This window comes from Varanus komodoensis, unplaced genomic scaffold (genome assembly GCF_004798865.1).
Source record: "Varanus komodoensis strain SLA01 unplaced genomic scaffold, ASM479886v1 scaffold43, whole genome shotgun sequence".
Taxonomy (NCBI): domain Eukaryota; kingdom Metazoa; phylum Chordata; class Lepidosauria; order Squamata; family Varanidae; genus Varanus; species Varanus komodoensis.
The window spans coordinates 2,476,593-2,496,850 of NW_025335985.1; the positions used below are offsets into that span (position 1 = coordinate 2,476,593).

The 20,258-nt window shown below is 41.3% G+C and overlaps 1 protein-coding gene across 1 annotated transcript; it reads right to left on the bottom strand.

Moving 5' to 3' along the window:
- Window positions 1–120: 120 nt before the first annotated feature.
- Window positions 121–17,494, bottom strand: KCMF1 (potassium channel modulatory factor 1). Its single transcript, XM_044443907.1, has 6 exons — window positions 17,290–17,494; window positions 10,799–10,938; window positions 4,970–5,071; window positions 3,915–4,089; window positions 3,118–3,400; window positions 121–746 (listed from the first exon to the last, which is right to left on the bottom strand). The coding sequence occupies exons 1-6, from the start codon at window positions 17,477–17,479 to the stop codon at window positions 485–487; spliced, it is 1,152 nt and encodes a 383-aa protein (XP_044299842.1). The 5' UTR covers window positions 17,480–17,494; the 3' UTR covers window positions 121–484.
- Window positions 17,495–20,258: the final 2,764 nt, after the last annotated feature.

Here is a 20,258-nt window from a genome sequence, read left to right on the forward strand (position 1 = left end):
GGAAAGCTTTTTTCTTGGGAGGGGGTTGTTTATAGTTTTATTCCTTGTATTTAAATTTTTTTAAATGACAAGGTCACTAAAACTCATGCACGCTGCAAAAAACCTCATGCAGTAAAGGTAAACCATCCAAGCAGTTTTTATTCATTAATATTCATAAATACACACAGCAGCTTCATTAGAGATTTCATTTTTTCCTCTTCAGTTTGAATGTGGAGTATTAGGAGAGCCTTTTGCATGTCAAAAGTACAGGGCACAGAGGGTTCTCCTCTGCACTGAAACCTACATTTACCTGCTAGAAGTAAAAATTATTTTTAAGTGGAAATGATTATCATATATATCTTTTTCTCTCTTCCTTTGAATGTACACAATGTAACAAGAGTGACAGACCTGAAATTACAATCACCAAAACAAACCCAAGATAGTTGTTGTCCACTTTCATTGGCAAATACAGCACAGAGGACATTGTCTGCGAAGTGGGATGTCATCAAAGAGGAGGTGGAGGAGGCTCGTTTCCTTTATTACTCTCTTTTAAATTTAGATTTTCTAAAGCAACATCTAAAGGCATAATATCTACACAGCCCATAGCACCAAAATCGGCAACCTCCCCACGCTCATCCTCATCGGAGGAGGAGCTTTCTTCCCGCATCAAAGTGGACAGTAGAAGCTCTTGAACAAACAGGCTGCGGTCGGCCCGCTCACTCTCCATTGACTGACGCTCTACTTCAGACATCTTGGGATCATTCAACCTGCACGCAGAGGAGAGATGGAAAAGGATACAGCTGAAAAATCAATGGACTGATGGCGCCACTCACACCCAATGTGCTCATCTGCAGGACTTAAGTTTTTCAACCATACGTAGGCCCTGTGAAGAACACAATTTCATCATGCACCTTTTGGCTTCAGTGAAGCTTTTTTACTTGTTTATTGGCATCTCCTACTAATATGGAAACAGTTTATCCCCAAGCCCAAGGTACATGAGGTCTCTACAGTGGAGCTGGAGCAGCAGGAGCTAAGAATCACCCCCCCTTTCCATCCAACACCCCAGCGACCCTATTACTGGTCCTATAAGACTGCAATTATCCCAAGGCCTCTTCCACATTGCTCTTTCAATCCCCTTCAAAGCACTCCTACAAAATTCCCATTTTACCACACAGTAATACAACATAAGCAAATCTGCGTATCAACAAGAAGGAACATAGCTCTGCAGATGAGGCCAAGAACAAGTCATGCAAGCAAAAAGCGCCCTGGGTAATCCCAGGTATCTCTCTGTTAAAGGACCTCAGGGGAGACGATTAGGCTTGACCTCCCCCTGACCCATGGAAGGGCCCTGGTCACCAGTGAGCTAAATTAAAACTGCTGCTTAGTTCAGTATGAGATAGCTTACTGCCATCAATCAGTCTAGGTCAGGTAAGTTAACTGACACCTGCAGAAGGGCAAGAAGCCATTGTCCCTATTCACACCCAAAGTAACAGAGGGAAACTACTCTGTAGGCTCCACTTTAGCAGTCTGCACTCAAGACTTCCAGGTCAACTTTTATTGTTACAAACTATACCTTTTGCATGTCATTGCCATTTGACCTTGCTATTCTCTCTCCGCTCACACACAGATTTGAAATGGATTGTAATCCATTAAATCAAGATTCTTTCCTATCTTCCCAAGACCCCTCTATGACTTGTGAATTTCAGAAACCTGTGCTGTCGTTAAGTGTGGCCTTCCTTCTACTGAAATAATGAGGAGTAAAACAACTCTTCTCTTCTTTGCGTTCTGGGTTCCTGCTTTACCTCAATACATCTCACTGACTTTGCACTATTAAGTGACAAATCTATTTTTATTCTGAAGTCTGGTAAACAGCACAACTTCAAGCAAAACCAATGCAACTACTTATGAAAGATTCTATACTGGAAAAATGAAGCCTAATGGTGACAGAACAATTCAGTATATATACTGCTATGTCTTTAGGAATACTTAGATCCAGAGTACATAATGTGCCACCCACATGGCCATATGTCATTCTGAGTCCCTTTTCATGGAGGAAACACAGGCTAATGACACTTGTAGCAAGGCATTCTATACATCATGAGTGTATGCCCTGATGTTTTGGCCTACAACTTCCCTAAGCCGTGGGTAGCATAGCCAATGGTGAGGGATCATGAGAATTGTAGGTCAAGAGTTGCCCACCTCTGCTATTTGAAAGCTTGACCCACCAAGGTTCCTCAATACAACAAAGCAAGCTAATGGGGACATCGTGTCAGTCCTAACCTCCAGCATGATGTTCTGGCTATGGATAATTGTTAAAAAGGAATACATTTTGATAGCTGAAGTTTCATATGGTTCACTGGCTTTTCTTTTAGGCTGTCAGAACTATTTAAAATATTAAATAACCTAAACTGCACCTGCAACATTCTTCATAGGTTGGCACTGAAAAGCATCATAGATGTTCAGTAAATGAATACCTTCAGAAGGTGTGGGAAGTGCCAGTCATGTTTTAAAAATTATACACTATATACAACAAAAGTAATCTGTATATATGAAAGGTCATTTTTAATTTAATGGAATAATTAATAATTTAATAATTCCTTTTTAAAGGAATTTTGTCAGTTTTGAATTCATTATTATACTCTTTCGAGTATTTCCATTTTTTACAATCAATAAAAATTGTATTTGTAATAGCATGTATTTTTGAAATACAAAAATGTATGAAGAACTTCCTGAGTTGAGCCCAAGATAAAGTGTAACCACACACAGCTGGCAGGCCTCACAGCCTGACAACATGCTAAATGGCCTACAGATTGCTCAGTAATTTGAGGGATTTTCCCAAAATGTAACTGTAAATGCAGTAAAACATGTATTCAGCATCTAGGCTTGGATTACACCATGAGTCACTGTTTCCTTTGGAACTTAAGCCAACACACTCTCTCTACAAGACAGGGATGCAGAAGAAGTGCGGTCTTTACATGCTTAGACAGACCACCATTGCTGAAGTAAGTGGAAGAAAACCGGTTCATGGGCAGAAAAGGGATGCAACTGGAAGACACACACTGCAAAAGTGGATCCCTACACCGGAAGTGAGAGAGAACCAAGAGCGGCAACTGTGACCAAACCTGTAGAATGAGTTACCTTGTAAGGAGGAACTGAGAGTTTTGGACAGCCTGCTGACTGCTTTCTGTATTAGATGTGTTGGTTGTTGCTGTAGATTGTGTAATAGTGGTGGTGACACTGCTAGTGTTGGTGCGCCTCGTTGCGTTACGTGCAGTCTCCAGTTGTTGCCGCGCCGCCTGTGCATGTTGTCGTTCTAGCTGCAGTTGCATCTGCAGCTGCTGTAACTGAGACGCGGAAGGGCCAGAGGAATTAAGCTGTCCCCCTGCAGAACGCCTCACACCAGACAACTGAGATAAAAGCTCTGCCAACATAAACAAGAGATGGAGGGTTACGGCGAAATCCGGCTACAGCAACGCCAAGCCCAGCGCTACCTCTCATTGCCACATTAACTTCCTTCTTAAGAGTTCTGTCCTGTTGGTGTCTGAACTTACCACCACCCATGAAAAACTGATGAAGCTGTGTCCTCAGTCCCTCAATCTCAGCCCCTCACAGTCATTGGAGCTAACACATTGCTAGGACTATTAGAACTCAATACCAAATCAACCAAACAAAATCATGAGACTTTTGATTATCCTTCAGGTCAGCCCCAAATAATTCAATGCTGCAACAGCTGACTACAAGTATATACATGCATGTACATATTCAAGTTGCATTCACTGTGTACAGTGTTCTACAGGGAACTACAGGTGTTCTACAGCATGTACAGTGTTCTACAGGGAACTGAGGACAGTCTTGCTTTTTGTGAAATGCAGTTCATCATGGATTCAAAACATTCAAGAATGGAATACAATACATAAAGCGTTCTTAAATCTTACCAGCGATAGGATCCATGGCTTCCCTATTGCTTGGAGAATACGAACTCTGTGAAGATGAAAATCCACCAGTGGAACTGCTAGTAAAGTGCATGTTTGATCTACGTGCGCGAGGGCCACCCAAACCCCGGCCTGGGTGAAACATTCTACGTACATGCCGAACACCACTGGATTCATCATAATCATAAAGTTAAGGGAAATTATCAACATGCAGGGTTACTGGATTGCAAAGAAAAAGCCAAAAGAATGGACTTGTAGGTATCAGCAAGAAAAACTTATTCAGATTTATTTCCTGGGTTAATTTTTCATTTCCAACTAGAGAAAACTGTATGGCTTAAACAAAACCTTCATAACATACAACCAGCTGGCAAAATGGAAGCGTATTACCCATAAGTTTATGACACATCAGGGTTTCCTTGACTAATTTTGTATGTGTGAAGCAATGACTTAAATAACCTGATGAATTATCCCACTGAATATTCAGACCCTACTTCCAGTATTGCTGCCTCCCCATACTAGTTGAGAATTGGTTGCACTGCTCTGGCATTTGCTGGAGTTGCACACAGCTCCATCGACAACTAAAAGGCATTAAATAACCACAGCAATTATCTCCAAGTTCTCTTAGCACCACCACATTGCACTGCTGAACTTACATAATATTGTATTATAACTTAACTTCCATTATTCAGATTATACTCTACCCAATAACAAAACCAGGGTAGCATATGCATTAATGTAACACAGGATCTGGTTCACTAAAGGCAAACTCAGTCACAAGTTATTTATTTTTCCAAATGTGTCCTAATGAGCAAACAGGAAGTTATTTATTAATGCAAAAAAAAATCCCAGTTTTACTTTAAAAGAAAAATAAATGCTATTACTTACACTAGGCATTATTGGTGCAATTAATCAGAAGTATTCCAGTATAATTCCAGTTCTTTGCAGTATCTCGCTATTCAACCCAAACTCACTAGGATTGTGCTAACAGAATCACTTCCTTTGGCACCAGCATAGCTACTAAGATCTGGTTGTTTGTTTCTCAGCTTAGCAAAGGATATTAAATCTCTAGGAGCTCTATGTTCCAGTGTAAGATGAGCTGCAAAGTCATCTGTAACATGATTGGGATCTCCTCCAGGTAATGCTGCACATATTGGACAAATCTGAAACGACAAAAGTTATTTAAGCAAGGGTCTTCGACGACTGCAGTCATCACACTGAACAACTGTAATGTAAACACTAAGAGTAAAACAACAGTCTTCCTTCAAGTTCTTAAGGATTATCAAAGTCAACGCTGCAAATTGTCAAGAGACGGTCAACCTCCCACCTCCATTCTATTCACTTGAACCGTTCCCTCCACACAACTTCCAAAACACATCGAAGGAGGTGGCACAACAGACATAGGTGCTCACTGACTTTCATGTTCCTAGACAGAAGAAAGGAGGCACAACTATCTTTAATATTCCACTATATCTTCACGTAACATTTAGCATTTGGTTTTTTGGTGCTTCGTTTTGCTTTTCAAAACACTATGATAATGCACTGCCTTTTTAAAAACCAGAAAATATCAAACACCAAAATCTCATTGATTATAGGTCAGAGTTAAGGTTATCTCATGTTGTCTCAAATTCCAGAAAATGAGACAACTGGACATTTAGGCTAATATCTTAACAGAGACGACCCGTGATGACATTGTGGATGCCAAAAATCGTGTTTGCTTGCAAGCAAGGCACAAGAGGTTCGCCTGGTGCCGACTTCATATTCTTTTTGGCGCCAGGTGAAAACCTTTTTATTTGCCCATCATTTTAAATGTTAGGAATTTTAATTAGATTTTAACTTCACAGTTGCTTTTTGATTTTGCTCTTACTCTTGACTTTGATTTTTTGATTTTCCTTCATTTCTGAAATGTTACTGGTTTTATGTGCATATTTAACTATTTATTTATTGTTAACTGTTGTATTGTTTGCTTTGATTTTGTGTAAGCCACCCTGAGATGCTTTTGTGTATAGGGTGGGGTATAAACATTTAATTAAATAAGTAAATAAATAAACATTATACCCAACGGTCATTTTGTTAGCTTTATTTCATTATTAAACTCATGTATACCCCACCTTTCTTCAACAGGGCTCAGGGCAACATACTTAGGATTTCCAACTGGCTTCCCATCCAGGAATGGCTTGACCCAGACCTGCTAAGCTGCAGCAAGGTACCTCTATCATGTGCCTTCTGACAATAGCCCTGGCTTGGCACATTTAAAAAAAATGCAGGTAGGAATAAACTAGCTAGATTTGACATTTTCTTCCTTTGCTCCAAACAGCTGAGTTCCTTGTTCAGTGACCTCTCTGGAATTTGACTGAGCTGCACAAACTCTACAGGGGAATGAATGCCTGATGAAAGAAAGCCTGAAAACTAGCTTTAGCAATACTCTTGTTCCAATGAAGTCTGACACAGAGAGCAAGCATATTTTCATCAAGTGCTGATTATCTCTGTAGCATCATTTATTAAATTTACATCCCACTTTTTTCTTACAATGAACTCAGGGTGGCTTATATCATTCTCCTCCTGCTGCTCTCAATCTTATCTCCACAACAACAACAACCCTGTGAGGTGGGTTGGGCTGAGAGTCAGTGACTGGCCCAAAGCCACCCATGGCTGAGCAGAAACTAGTCTCCTGAGTCCCAGTCCCATGCTCTTAACTACTACACTATACTAGCTCTCTAATTAAGGGGATAACCTGGCTAATCAAGGGCCACACATTTTAATTCCGGTTACTAGCCAGTCAGATTGCCTCAGTCCCAGTTCTGCGCTTTTCAGAACTACATAATACTGGCCCTCTGTGGGTATCTGAACATTAACAAATGCAGAGAGAGAAAACACACTCATGATGAGTACTATTTCAAATTGTGACTTGTACAAATTCACTTTTACAATTTCTTTTAAAATGATATCTGGATATAAAGACATTCATGGGAAAATCATTTATGTTACCCTGAATGTCATGGTCACATCCTTCAGCATCATTAGTTGCACTGTTCTTTATGATTTCTTGATCTCTTTCAAACATGGGAAGAAACATGCACACAATTCCTATCTAGTTGTACAAAACTTGTACTGATTCATACAGAATTTTACTTTCCAATAATTCACCTGTCCATTTATGCAAAATGTCTCATGTCTTCCTGACCTCAAAGTTCTTTGCATATGATACTTTCGAATGTATGTTCAGGATCCAGTGCACACAAAACTTCAGAAGTTTCAATCATCACATTCCCAATTGTGCTTCAAAATTTGAAAACCATAACTTTACAAAAACACAAAATTTAATATACTTATTCACCCAGTTCTGCAGCAAGCTAAGAACCTTGCCCTTTTCACCTTTTTTGCTGTTCTCTGAAATACTTTTGATAAATAAAGTAGTCTTAGAGCTCGATCAGGAACAATATGTCAAATACAGGGAGAACAGAGCTCCCTGAGGACAACACTATAGCTACTATCAACATAGCCTGTGTTTCTATTATAATAATTTGGGCTTGTATAGAATTCTATCTATATAAAACAGTACTGCCACCCAGTGGAGTCAATCTAAAACCATGTCACAGTGCTCATCAGTAACACTGTAAACTTTAATGAGTAGATTAGTGAAGATGCACTTGACTAGATCAGGAGGAACAAATGTTAACCATGGGGCTCAAACCTAGGAGCACATGTGTTATTTTTAAGGCTATTTTGGTGATGATACATTTTTATTAGAATTTTACACACCCTTACATGTATACATATAGAAAGTAGGGAAAAATCAATTACGCAGAAAGCCAAAGATTAACAGCAGCCAAAGATTAATAGCATAAATAAATAATAATAAAAATAACAACAGCCAAAAATTAATGATAAAAGCACTGTTCTCCAGAACAAGCTAATCCATCTGTGTACTGGATGCTGAGGTGGCAATCCTATGGCCCTTAAGCAAAGGATACTTTGGATTCCCAGATCAGAGGATGGAGACAGTGCTAGTTGTAGCAGAGGACTTGTTGGAGATGACAGTCTTAACGTGACACAGAAGATAGTAAGGTTGGGACCAGGTGGGCCTCAGTGGGGAGCTTGTTCCATAAGTGAGGGGTCACCATGAAAAGGACCTTCTCCTTGTTGCCATCAACCAAGCCTCTCTTGGAGATGGCAGGCAGAGACAGGCCCCAGATCTTGATCGTTGTGTTGGGGTAGATGGCGGCTGGGAGGGGTGTTCCATCAGGTGTTGTGCTTTCATTAGGCAGGCAACATGTCTGACCAGTGAAAACTCACAGCATGAGGACAGGAGGCAAATATCACTTCTGCCACTCCCCCAGCCCTGCATAGGATGAGAGTAAGGTTCTGAGTTCAGGGATTATAATTGTGGCAGAACTGCACCCTCAGTTTAAAAAGTACAGCCTCCATTTAAAGACTATATTCTCTAGCCTGGATGCTACATATAAAATTCTCTACGCTTTGCCATCACAGACAGACTACGTAAGACTAAGGGGACTACCAGAGAGTACACAGAACGCTACTTAATGTGTTAAGCAACTAAGCCTTGCTCAGGGCTTGATGGTTTTAGTTCATTTTAATCAGGAGTAGCTTGACTGGATGAGGACTTGAAAACCCTACAAAACATATAAGCAGACAGGAGAGAGGTTGCCAGTCTTCTCAGGCAAAAGGAAGTGGAAGCAGAGGCACTCCTCTCTCCAGCAGCGACTGCTGGCCTTCACAGGTGTGGCAACAGACAGATGCCCTGAGAATCCAACAGAGGGACGGGCTCATGGAGTTTGTCACTCAGGTTGAAGCCCCACTCCTAATGGGTAGAAGGGAAACAGCTGAGCTGGAAAAGAAGTGAGGCTAACATTCCTGTCACAGGCTTGGGAGGTGAGCCCCTCTAGCCACTCCCTGCTTGAAAAGCAGCTGTGCGGCCATGGAAATATTGCTAGGATCGCACTGTCTTCTTGGTCTGCACCATTAAGTTTAGATCCAACATCTGTTTATGGAATTCTTACCTTCCAAGACCCTTTACTCCCCTGGATTGTATGAAGACTCCCCCAGATAAGTTATATGTAGGGTTTGATTAACGTGCTTTTTTGTGCCATGGACTCCTACACCCAGCTGGGCCAGAGTCAAACCTAAATGTTTTATTTTCTTGGGTGTATGCCCATGTAACATAAAGATCCCAACGCTGATGGATTCAGGCATCAAGATATCCGCGTGTGGGAATTTCTGTGGGCTTGCTACTGAACATGTTTGGATCTCTTTAATTTGCTGAGCCCGAACTCTCATCCACAGTGGTTCCAATGCAGGGAAGAAGGTTGGTACTGACTTTTGTGTGGGTGTCCAGATTGGTTTAGGTCTTTCCCTTGAACCCTTGTTTTTGATTGCCTGAGATAGATGACCTCAAGAATCCTTTTGCCCCTGAGCTATACCCTCCGAGACACAGAGATTATAACTGAGAAACAGTTATCTGAATCTCTGATTTGGTTGTAGCTGTTAGCCTTGAAATGTTATGAGAATACTGTTAAAGTCTATGACAACTGTTAAACCAGCTAAATGAAGTTCTGGAGACTGTAACTGTTAAGCAACTGCAGTGAGATTCCATGCAATAACAGTCTCACTGATTTAGCATCTCTTGTGTCTGCTGGATATGATCTGCAGGTCTGAGCTCCTTACAATAAAAATACCTCAACTGTAAACCAGATGTGCCTTGTAACTTTGCACTTCCACATAACTTGAATTTGATAACATTCTAAGATATCCAGAATTTTTATCTCTTTGCCATGACCAATTTCTCTGGCTTAAAATCATCTTTAGCATTTTTTGCAGGGATGGGGGGAATGTTCCCAGTACAATGCTACTTGTCACGCACAAATATATGGAAGGATATTCTCTTGAAGTGGCTATGTCTAGGTTCCTGACAGAATCTTCCTTGGCACTTCTGATTTTATTTTTATTTTAAAATATAAAGTAGAAGTTCATATGCTGCAGAGTGAAGTAGCTCCTAGTACAGGGAAGGGTACCCAATTTTGGTTAGGGGACTGTATTACAACCCCTCTGACCAAGCCAGCAGGCCAAGTTAACAAGACAGCAGGGCTCTCCACAGCCCCTCCCACAATATTGTTTGCCCTGCCCATTTCTATAATTTTTTCTCCATGCCTCTCTCTGCAAAGGAAGGAACTCAGATGTGACTTTCCAGGAGATGTGGCTTCTGCAAGGCCAAGACAAGTTGGGCTTCTCCTTCATGCACTTCCCATCCCCATCAGGGTACAAGCAGTGTGGACTCCTGGCTCCTATAAGCCCCAACCATGCAGGGCAATCTCCATTTTGTTGCCAATCTCTGAACATATAAGGATTACACAACTTAGGACTTGGATAGCTGATATGAGGATCCTCTCTGCTGTGCACATGCCAGATATTAAAGTTCACTGGGAGTGCTTTCTTAAAGGTGCCATGTTTGATGGGAATTTGAAATGCACCAACCCAAGACAGGGTGTTTTTAATATAGCCATCCTAATTAGTTAATCACCCTCTTCTCTCATGAAGGAGTAGGTCCCAAATCTTACATAGTACCAACCAAAGATCTATTTGTCCACCCACTCTTTGAACCAAATGTGTTTTGCTGTAGCTTGTGAAACTACTTATCTGTGCTTCCGTTCATATTTTACTGGTTAATGCTGTTTGAGCAATGATGTAACCTGCTTGGGATTATTTTACAGTGAAAAGCAAAAGGGAGAAACAGGACTGTAAAAGAAAACATCCTAGTTACTGATCCTAAACAGCAAGGATTTCAGTATTTATTGTTTATGAATAGGTGGACAGGATTTCAAATCTTCAAGTGATTTCTAGTGTTATCTAGAAACAAGGGTGTTTACGCTTACCACTTCTGTTGATGTTTCTGCATGTTCTGAAGTAACGTGTTCTTGAAGAGATGTTTCCGTATAACCCATTTTTCCACAATAAGGACAAGTAAAAGACTGTGGCTGCTCTACTGAGAAAGCTTCTCCACCATAGTACAAATCTGAGAAAATAAAATATTTGTGGACTCAATTCACCAAAAGAATGTTGTGCTTAAGAAGGTCACAAACACAAGAAACACAGAAATGCTGGCTCCCTAAACTGCTGTTCACTCAGACATTTGTCTCAATGAAAAATTCAATGAATTAACTCTTCAGAACCCAAAATTACCACATTTTAGACCGTTAAAGTCAAATCAAAATCTACTATCTCTATCATGAAGCTAAGCATTTTTGTGACTGTGGAATGCTACCTGTCACTGGTCCCTTATTTTATTAAAATAAAGTGTTTAAAAATAATTCCAATTTAAGAAAGAATACCAGAGCTGCTCATTGTTCATGCCTGTCACAGTTGAAACCAGACCAACTATTGAGGCACCTTAAAGGAATACTGTAGATCTCACCATTTGATACACTGTCCTGGCACCAGCACGGAATAGGTGCAATGGGAGGTGTGGCAGAGGACAAGCAACCTGCCTGAAAGACTGAGTACCAAGAGCAGAGGAATGTTTGAGCCCAAACACACAAAACTATTCTTTTGGACTCACCATTTTCACTATAAGCAGAGTCTTATTTCCCAGCAATCCACTGATGCCCAGGAGCACCACATTGCCTACCCCTGGTATGCATTATTGGAATGAATGTACATTATGTAGCTCCAATACACTTGTGCTTACACTTACAGGCATAACCTCTGCTGGACTTAGCCGGCCAGCTGTGGGAATATGTGCTCCCTCTCTGCAACTCTCACCCATATCCCACTTCTAAACTCCTCTAAAACAGTCTGTCAGCACCAACATGAAAGTACAGGGAAGGCTACTCCACATTTCCTTCAACCTAGAACGTGGAAGTAGGGTTGACACTGGTACCATCAAACTGTTTGAACGCAGCTAGGGCCATGGGAGAGAAAATCTGCTTTAGGAAACAGAAGCTGCAGAGGAAGGATGTGTGTCCCTCAGTCTGGTTTCTGGTGAGCATTAGCAGAGAAAAAGCACTCTGAGAATGCTCAAAGTTATCCTTGAAGCTGAACAATCCTAAACTCCGAGTAGGAAAGGCGATTCCAATGTTAGAAAGTCTCAGTAAAAGATGCAAATACAGTAATTCCTCCTGAAATGAAAAAGCAACCTTCCTTGCTGCTCTGCATACACAAGTAGGGACATTCACAAAGGATGCTTGAGAGCAAGGCTACTCAGAAATACAGACTACAACATGGTCCCACAAAAACCATGAGAACTGTGATAGTATTTAAGGATTATGTTGGCTACTCTTTACAATAAGGCCACATAAGTAGCACTAATATGGTTTCAAGGAAGTTGTAAGAAAGTTTCTAGATAATATTCAAAGCAGTAAGGTAACAACTCCCCTATACCATAATGTTCCATCAAGTACACACATGAAAAGACTTTTCCCACAAATCATCTCTTATGTGCAATAGCTTCCTAGGGTTCCTAGACATTGCCTGAGGAGTCTCACCATACTTCGGATTCCCAACTCAGAACCAGAAAGAGCAGTCCAACCTCCTCCTCCTCACCAGCTGCCTCTCTGAAGTTGGGAATGCAACTTCAAAGAGGTGGGGAAGAGGGCACTTTGGTTGACAAGGAAGAAACTAAGAGAGGCCAGATCCTGAAGCCTCCCAGCCTTCGCCCCCTCTGTCTAAAATGCTCCAGCTAGACAAGCAAAAAAGTGTATCCGAAAAAAATGTGCACATGAAGTACACAAAAGCAAAGATCACCTCCACAGTCCTTTCCCCTCTACACAGGATGACCTTAAGCTTAGATGTGTAAGATGTGCCCTTATTTATTTATATTTGGCTTTTTCAATGAAAATGGCACTCAAGTGGGCTAAAAATATAATAAATAAGAAGAGAATTTTGATTAAAACATAAGTTAACAAATATGCACTAATAAAAAGAAATAACAGCAATTATTTTAATCTTTGCAGGGAAAGTGGAAGAATCTGAATCCATTTTTTCTGGAGAATGTTTTGGGGACCACTACTGTTGATTCTGGTACAACAGGTGGAAAATAATGTTTTGGTTAAAATTAGGAGGAATTCCCTCAGTGAAGATGTAAACAAACATGCTGTAAAGAGCATATTGAACATGCCAATGAAGAAAAACATAGCTGACAATACCATCAACTCTAAGAGACAATACCAGAAAAGTCTTCAGAATATATACACTGAGGAAGGCTTCTTAGGAAAAGTTTGTCTTATGCCTCAGTTTACTTGTGGATCACGACACCCCGATTACCTCTGGATCTCTCATGCAGGATCAAAGGCTGTTCCTAATTTATATACCATGACTCATCAATGGACCTTGTCTTAGAAAAAGACAGCAATCCAAAGGCCCCATTAACACAAGCTGCACATAGCCAGCAACGCATATACACAGAGAACCTGAAAAAAATATTTGAGGAAGGTGGAACTGTATCCATATTAGAGATGAAGACTGACTAAAAAACCAAAACCCTGGTATTTCAAGAAAAACAGCACTGCTTGCACTGATAGAAAAAGAGAACAAGAAAGAGAGACAGACAGCAAACCCGCCCTCTGCTCCCCCCACATCCATCTTGCTGTTGAGCTATGTGGAAAGAGAATGGCGATGAGTCTGGGACATTTCTGAATAAAGGAATTGAAACAGGTCTTCTGACAGCCTTCAGTTCTCATCTGAAATAGTATGTAAGTTCACAGAAGTGATTACTTCATAATTTTACAAGTCTGCATGTTCAAAAGCATCTATGCTTACCAGTGTAGCACACTGAAGCAATGGGGGGGATGACCACCCCACAAAATACATAATCAACCATCTTCTAATTGACGAAAGCCACCTGATTTAGTCACCCACAAGAGAAATTTTTTCAGCACAAGGAAACTCAACAGTGACTATCACAAGCCTGAAAAAGAAATCCTGAAGTAAGCTCTAGGATGGTGCAGAGCTACAAAAGCAGGGGAAGAGCTAAGTGTTGTGCAGGTGCACAAGCACAAATGTGTGATGCACAGAAACCATGAAGAACTTCTCCCTCTGCCCCAGCTTCCACAGAAATATCTACAACAGCTTCTCTTTCAAAGTCATAATTGTAATCTCAGAAGAGCTATCAAAGAGGGAGAAAAGGGTTCTGGATGGTGGCTGGAGAGAGGGAAGGCTGGATCTGCCTAATCCAATAGCATCTCTGACACACCCCATCCCCGGTAATCAGGCTGGCTAAAAAATTAGGTGGAGGACAGAGAGGTTATAATAGCATCCCATCCTCCTCCTGTCTTGCCTGGATTTTGCCAGCAGAGCTTTGGAGAGACAAAGAGCTCCAACAGCAGAGCCTTCTGTCTTTCAAAGACCAGTCACTTAAATTCACTAAAAGCTACTTAATCTAACCCATCTGCAAAATCCACACTGCTATCAAGACCAAAATATAAGTACAAGATTTTTCTCAGGACCAGTTTTGAAAGCAAGGGAAATTAAAAGAAATTCTGGCAATGCTTTATAAGCTACTAATACTCCCAAGTGTACTGTGTGATGCTTCTTCACAAAAACTATTTGTACATAAAAATTAGTTACCTTACAACTAACAACATAACAAAGTCAATACACACAAAATTGGTAAATAGTAATATTCAGAGTTAATTTTGCCAAACTAAAAAAAAGAAAAAGAAAACATTTCAGAAATCATATGTGAACTATGTTGCCAATTATTGTTTTGAGAGAATTTTGGGTCATCCTTGCAACCAAGTTAAAATCCAAAGCACTCAGATTTAAAAAGATTTATTTCCACTGATTACAAAGGCTTATGCTGAAGTACTCTGAATCCACTGGGTTATAGATCAGGAAGCATGAAACACCAGATGCCCCTTCCATCAGACCAGGCTTATTTCTTTAGCCACTTTAAATAATCGCCTACAATTCATCTAGGACAGTGATGGCGAACCTATGGCACGCGTGCCTCAGCGGGCACGCAGAGCCCTCTCTGTTGGCACACGAGCCAAGTCGCTCTAGCATCCCCCCAGCAGCCATGCACATATTCGGAAAGAGTAACAGCACCAGGCAACAACGTCACTCATTAGCCACGACTTGCCACAAGAGGCGGCGTTGAACAGGTGGCCAGAGGCAGGCGCAACAGCCGTGGCAGGTGTGCCAAAAAGGAAGCGGGCAAGCAGCGAGTGGGCGTGCTGAGTGCCGGCGGCGGTGCCCTCCTCCTGCCTCCTCCACCTGCTCCTGGCCTACAGCATGTGGCGGGACCCTGCCAACTCGGTAGCCGCAGGCACAGCCAGCCAGCCGCGGACCCACCTGCCCGCGCACTCACTCCCGGGCCGGGCTCCTGTGTCGGTGGCCACAGGGGGAGGGGGAAAGCTGGGCGAAGGGAGTGACTGACAGGGTCGAGGCAGCGAAGCAGCAGCAGCAGCGAGGAGGAGGATGAGAGAGGGCACCCAGGATTGATACGGCGCTTCCTGGGGAGGGAGGCCAAAATGAGGCAAAGTGGAGGCTGGGCCTGCTGCAAAGCGAGAGGAGTGGGCACATGGTGGGGATCCCACTCCTCACCCGACCCCACTTGCCAAGGCTTGGCAGCACAGTGGGGGTGCCTCGAGGAAGATCCCAACGGAAGCCTGGCAGGGATCAGCAATAACCTCTCCTCACCTTTATTTTAGGTCTCTCTCCCCTCCATTCCGCCCCTCCGGTTAACTTTCAAGCACCTCCGAAGCTCCTGCAGCATTCCCCGTGGCTGGTCTGGGGGCGAGCAGGGAGGGAGGGAGGGAGTGCGCATGCTGGGCGCAAGCAAGCCTGGCGTCCCCCAACTTGGGGGCGCTGAACATGAACATGGCTCCTTCTCCCTGTTATTGTGTTTTTCTTTTAAGACAAAAGATGTTAATGCATGAGTTGTTTTTTTTTCTAAACTAAAACCTCAGTATTCAGGTTTTATTGCAGTGTTGGCACTTTGTGATAAATAAGTGGGTTCTGGGTTGCAGTTTGGGCACTCAGTCTCTAAAAGGTTCGCCATCACTGATCTAGGGGATCACCTGTCTTGTTATGAACCTGCTCGAGTACAAAGATCTGCGGAAGAGACCCTTCTGAGGGTGTCTACAGAGGTTAACACCGAGGCACAAGTAAAAGGGTTTCCTCCTGAGCTCCCTCAAGAAGTAGGACTGGCCCCCAATTTCATGACCTTTACAAAAGATTTAAAGACACATCTTTTCAAATTAGCCTTTTACTACATGTGGTTCTTAATGTGTTGCTGTTGTTCATACTGGCTTACATTATTTGACTTTTACTTTCTAGCTTAGTAGACAGAAGTTTACCCACTTATCTACTGGAGGCTATCCCTCTCTCATATATTACTCCAAAAAACTAGCATACCCGTTAGTAGACCTAACTGCTGTGATGAAAGTAGCACTTAAAAACAAAATACTATAATCACAAGAATCAACTCAGTCAAATCTGTAATGTCAGTAAACATGTAACACAAGCCCTGTCCTTACAAACATACACCTACATATGCACCCATACTACACAACCCTGATGTTTACATGTTATCAATACAAATATTTTAATAAACATTGAAGTTAAAGGAGTGAAGCACCATCTATATTCCTACAAAACCCTAGCAGACTGGTGTATTTCACCCAGGTAAAAGTATGCCCCCAAAGAGACATGGAAAATAAGAAAGGCTTAAGTGCTACATATGTGAACAAATAATAGAGATTATAATTAAGCCAATCCCATAGTAATCACTGGTTTTCTTTGGAATGATAACCACATATCTGAAATATATTGTTTTGTTGCTTTGGTTTTTCTTTGTTCCCTTACATCTGGCATTGGATTCTACTTGCATCAGTCATGTGTCTTTTTTCCTCTTTTAAAAAGCAGATTTAACCACCTCTCATTTTTCTTTCCAAAACACTTCAATTCCCAAAAACAACAAACAACCACTCAAGGCCGCTTGTATTTGATTACTCAGCTTTATGACAATGCAGTGCTTTTAACATTACTGGAAATTACTTCCAAAGTTATCTTGTTCTCCTTTCCACTTTCCCTCCTATTTTGGCTGCTTATAGCCCAGTTGTATGCATGCTGTCTCAGAAGTCTCACTGAATCCAGATAGGCTTAGTCTCACATTCCACCAGGAAAACTGTGTCTGTAAACTTCTTAACTTTTCAAAACATCCCAGTGCAGCACTTATTTATCTGCACTGAGCAAAATCTATATTCACACTTCTTTTAAAAATAAATGAATATAAAAATAAAAACAAAGCCAGTATATTTACATATGCCTCACTCCAGCAAAAGTCAGTTTGGTAAAAGTCCAAAGCTGAACTTGGCAAAATCATGACACATGCAGTAGGACAAAATAAGACACAAGAGTTACTTACCAAAATCTACCCTTGTTAGTATGCACTGCATTGGATGGTCAGTTGTATGCCTTGTCGTTGTTGCACCACTTTCATAACAAGATGCACACAGATCGTAATCGTAGCAAATTAAACACTTGTATCTGCGACCTCGAAAATTTCCTTTTAAACATGCATCGCAGCTGACACCTGCAAACAAATAAAAGTTCATTAAGTGTAAATTATACTACATTTATGTTTATTGGTAGTTATGCAAATGCCAACATCTATAATTTTAATGAGCATTACTGAAATTTCATTGTTCTAATAAGGTACCCCAAACTTACTATTTTACGCTAAAAATTAACAGTATTCAAAAATTCCCCATGAAGCCCTAGTAGTGAAATACATGAGATGGGAGTAATTAACAGAAGAATAAATCACAACTCTGAATTCTCAAAGAGGGGAATTTCGCAAAAATGTTTACCAGCTAGACATCCAGTGCATAGTCCCCATCCCCACCCACAGTGCATGCTCAGAGGAGCACAGTTCCTGCCTTTTCACAAAGTTCCTAACAAGCGGCATGTACTGGTTGGATGAGGAGGCATACATTGAGAAAGGACAGACCAATTGTAGGAGGGTGCTCCAACGGTATTTCAGAATGCATTGTGACAGTAGCTGCTACAAAAGTAATGCAGACATTCAAAGTCCTACTTTTGAACGCACGTTCCCTCAATAACCTTTAAAACAATCCTGCAAGGCAGGCCAGTATTTTTGCAGCAACTTGCAAATGTCTGTGTATGGCAGGGGATGGGGGGAAATGCTAAGGGAATGCAGCAGCTTGCTATGCTGAGAGCTTATTATGGAAATGCGTATTTTCTTCTTTTCAAACTACCTGGCTAAACAACAGTAATGAGGACATGTTCTCCCCCACACTGTCAGACCCAATAAATTATTGATAAGTGAAATATGAATGTGCATCAGTGAGGACTCAATGTAACTGTTTTCCAAACCAGAGTCACACCCACACTTTCAGCTGACATTCCTCTGCCTTACTGGCAGTTCTTACCATACATGAACTTTGTTTATTGGCAAATATTCTGCCATTACAAAGCCCTGAACCAATTCCTATGTTTTTCCTATAACCATGTGCTCTCTTGTATCAGCCTATGTACCCTCCTGCCTCTATATACTTTTACTTCCCTAACAGATTTCAATATTGAATAGAAATAGGGTAGAATCATTAAAGACTATGCCACTGGAAGACAGACGCAAGAGGAGTAAAATGGCTCATCCTATTTTTAAATAATAAAAACATCATTTTCTTGAGACTTTTTCAACACTGTTCTAAAATCAGGGCAGTCTTTTTTAAAACCCTGAGGTTTCTTGGTACCATGCAGAAATGCTGAGATTAAATGGTTACAAGCATTAAGTTGCAGGCATCTGTTTTCATACCACTACACAAGACTTTTAGCAATCAAGAATGTTTATAACAGAACGACAATATATAAAAATTGTAGTAACTAAGATTTTGTAATATGAAGCTATGAGAAATCATGGATTTATTTACCACATCTATAAGTTCCTTCTTTCATAAATTGTTTTCTGAAAGGAAACCTTCATAAGGTGGTGGCAGTATGTAATCCAAGGTCCACTTCACACCCCCTGCCCATACCTTTCCAGTCCCAGAATAAATTCAGATGTCATTGACTATGCCGTCAATGAACACAGTTTTCCCAGCACTTAGTCCAAATAGCTAAATTCTGTTTCATCATGTGGCTGCAAATCTGGAATAACAATATATAAGCATTCCTTCCAATACCAGTTTGAGTCTTAACTATTCGCATACAGCTGCAGCCAAAACCAAACCACCCTTAAACAAAGGATCCAGAGTAAAGCCAAGGTTTGCAGCCATACAAACAATATTCATGGAAGGGGAAGGGAAAAGAGGCCCAAAACACCCCACCCCGAAGAGTCCCATAACAACTGGACAATGTTGACAGCATAGATGAAAGCAGCAATTAATAACTGAGTAGGAAGTGCAGATGCAGCTACAAAGGAAAGATACTCATAGATTTATCGGGGGGGGGGGGAACCCTGTCTCACTGCCCATATTGGGCAGGATAGCCTCTCACACTGTTACATGACCCCAGAAATGGAACAGACAAATGTCCAATGGGGTGGGGGATTCAGATAGATGCAAATTATAGCACATAATAGTTCCTGCTATTTCTAACCTAATTCTTCTTTCAAGTTAAATGCTTAAAAAGGAACCTGTTATTGTGAATTCCAGTGTAGTGCACTCTCCAAATTGTAAGTTGGCAAGGGCTAAAGTTAGGAAAGAGTGGCTATGACAGCTCTACAGCATGGTTCATATTGAATTTTGCAGCTCAGGGTCTGAGTGATTTACAAACAACCCTGTAGCGCTGTCCAGATGCCATTGTACACTGGGTTGAAGCTGAAAGAGCACAGCAAACATGCAATGTTTTTCATTGTCTAAGGTAGTTTAGGGTTTCTCTTTCATGATGGAGGTTGCCCCATCACATATAACATGGAAGTACAGCACAATTTAAGAAACACAAAGCTCAAATATGAAGGAAACTGAATTCATTGTTGCCACTGCCCCATCTGTGGCATAGCTCTCCACACACACCCTTTCCCAACAGAATTATCTTTGTCCCGTAGCTCAAATACCCAAACATATAACTGCACCTCTGCCTACTGCTTACAGCAGGAGTGTTGAACCTCTCTTAGCCTGGAGTCAAGTTCCATGTCAGAGACAATCTTGGGGGCCACACTTGAAGACCTGGAGGGATACCAGGGCAGCCAGATTTGGCCTCCAGGCCTCAGTTTACACATTCCTGATTTACTAAAACCATTACAACAATTCTTTGCTATTTTAAACATGTACTGCGCCTACATGGTGGGGTAATAGGGTGATTATCAGTAACCATGAGCAACTTTCCTACAATGTCATTCACATTATGGGAGTAAAACCTTGCTGTACTGCA

Coding starts and splice junctions, on each gene's coding strand:
- KCMF1 (XM_044443907.1), bottom strand. CDS start 17,479: ATGAACTTTTATTTGTTTGCAGGTGTCAGCTGCGATGCATGTTTAAAA. Junction 5,072..10,798: donor CAGAAACATCAACAGAAGTG/GTAAGCGTAAAC, acceptor TTGTCGTTTCAG/ATTTGTCCAATATGTGCAGC. Junction 4,090..4,969: donor ATAGAGCTCCTAGAGATTTA/ATATCCTTTGCT, acceptor CTTTATGATTAT/GATGAATCCAGTGGTGTTCG.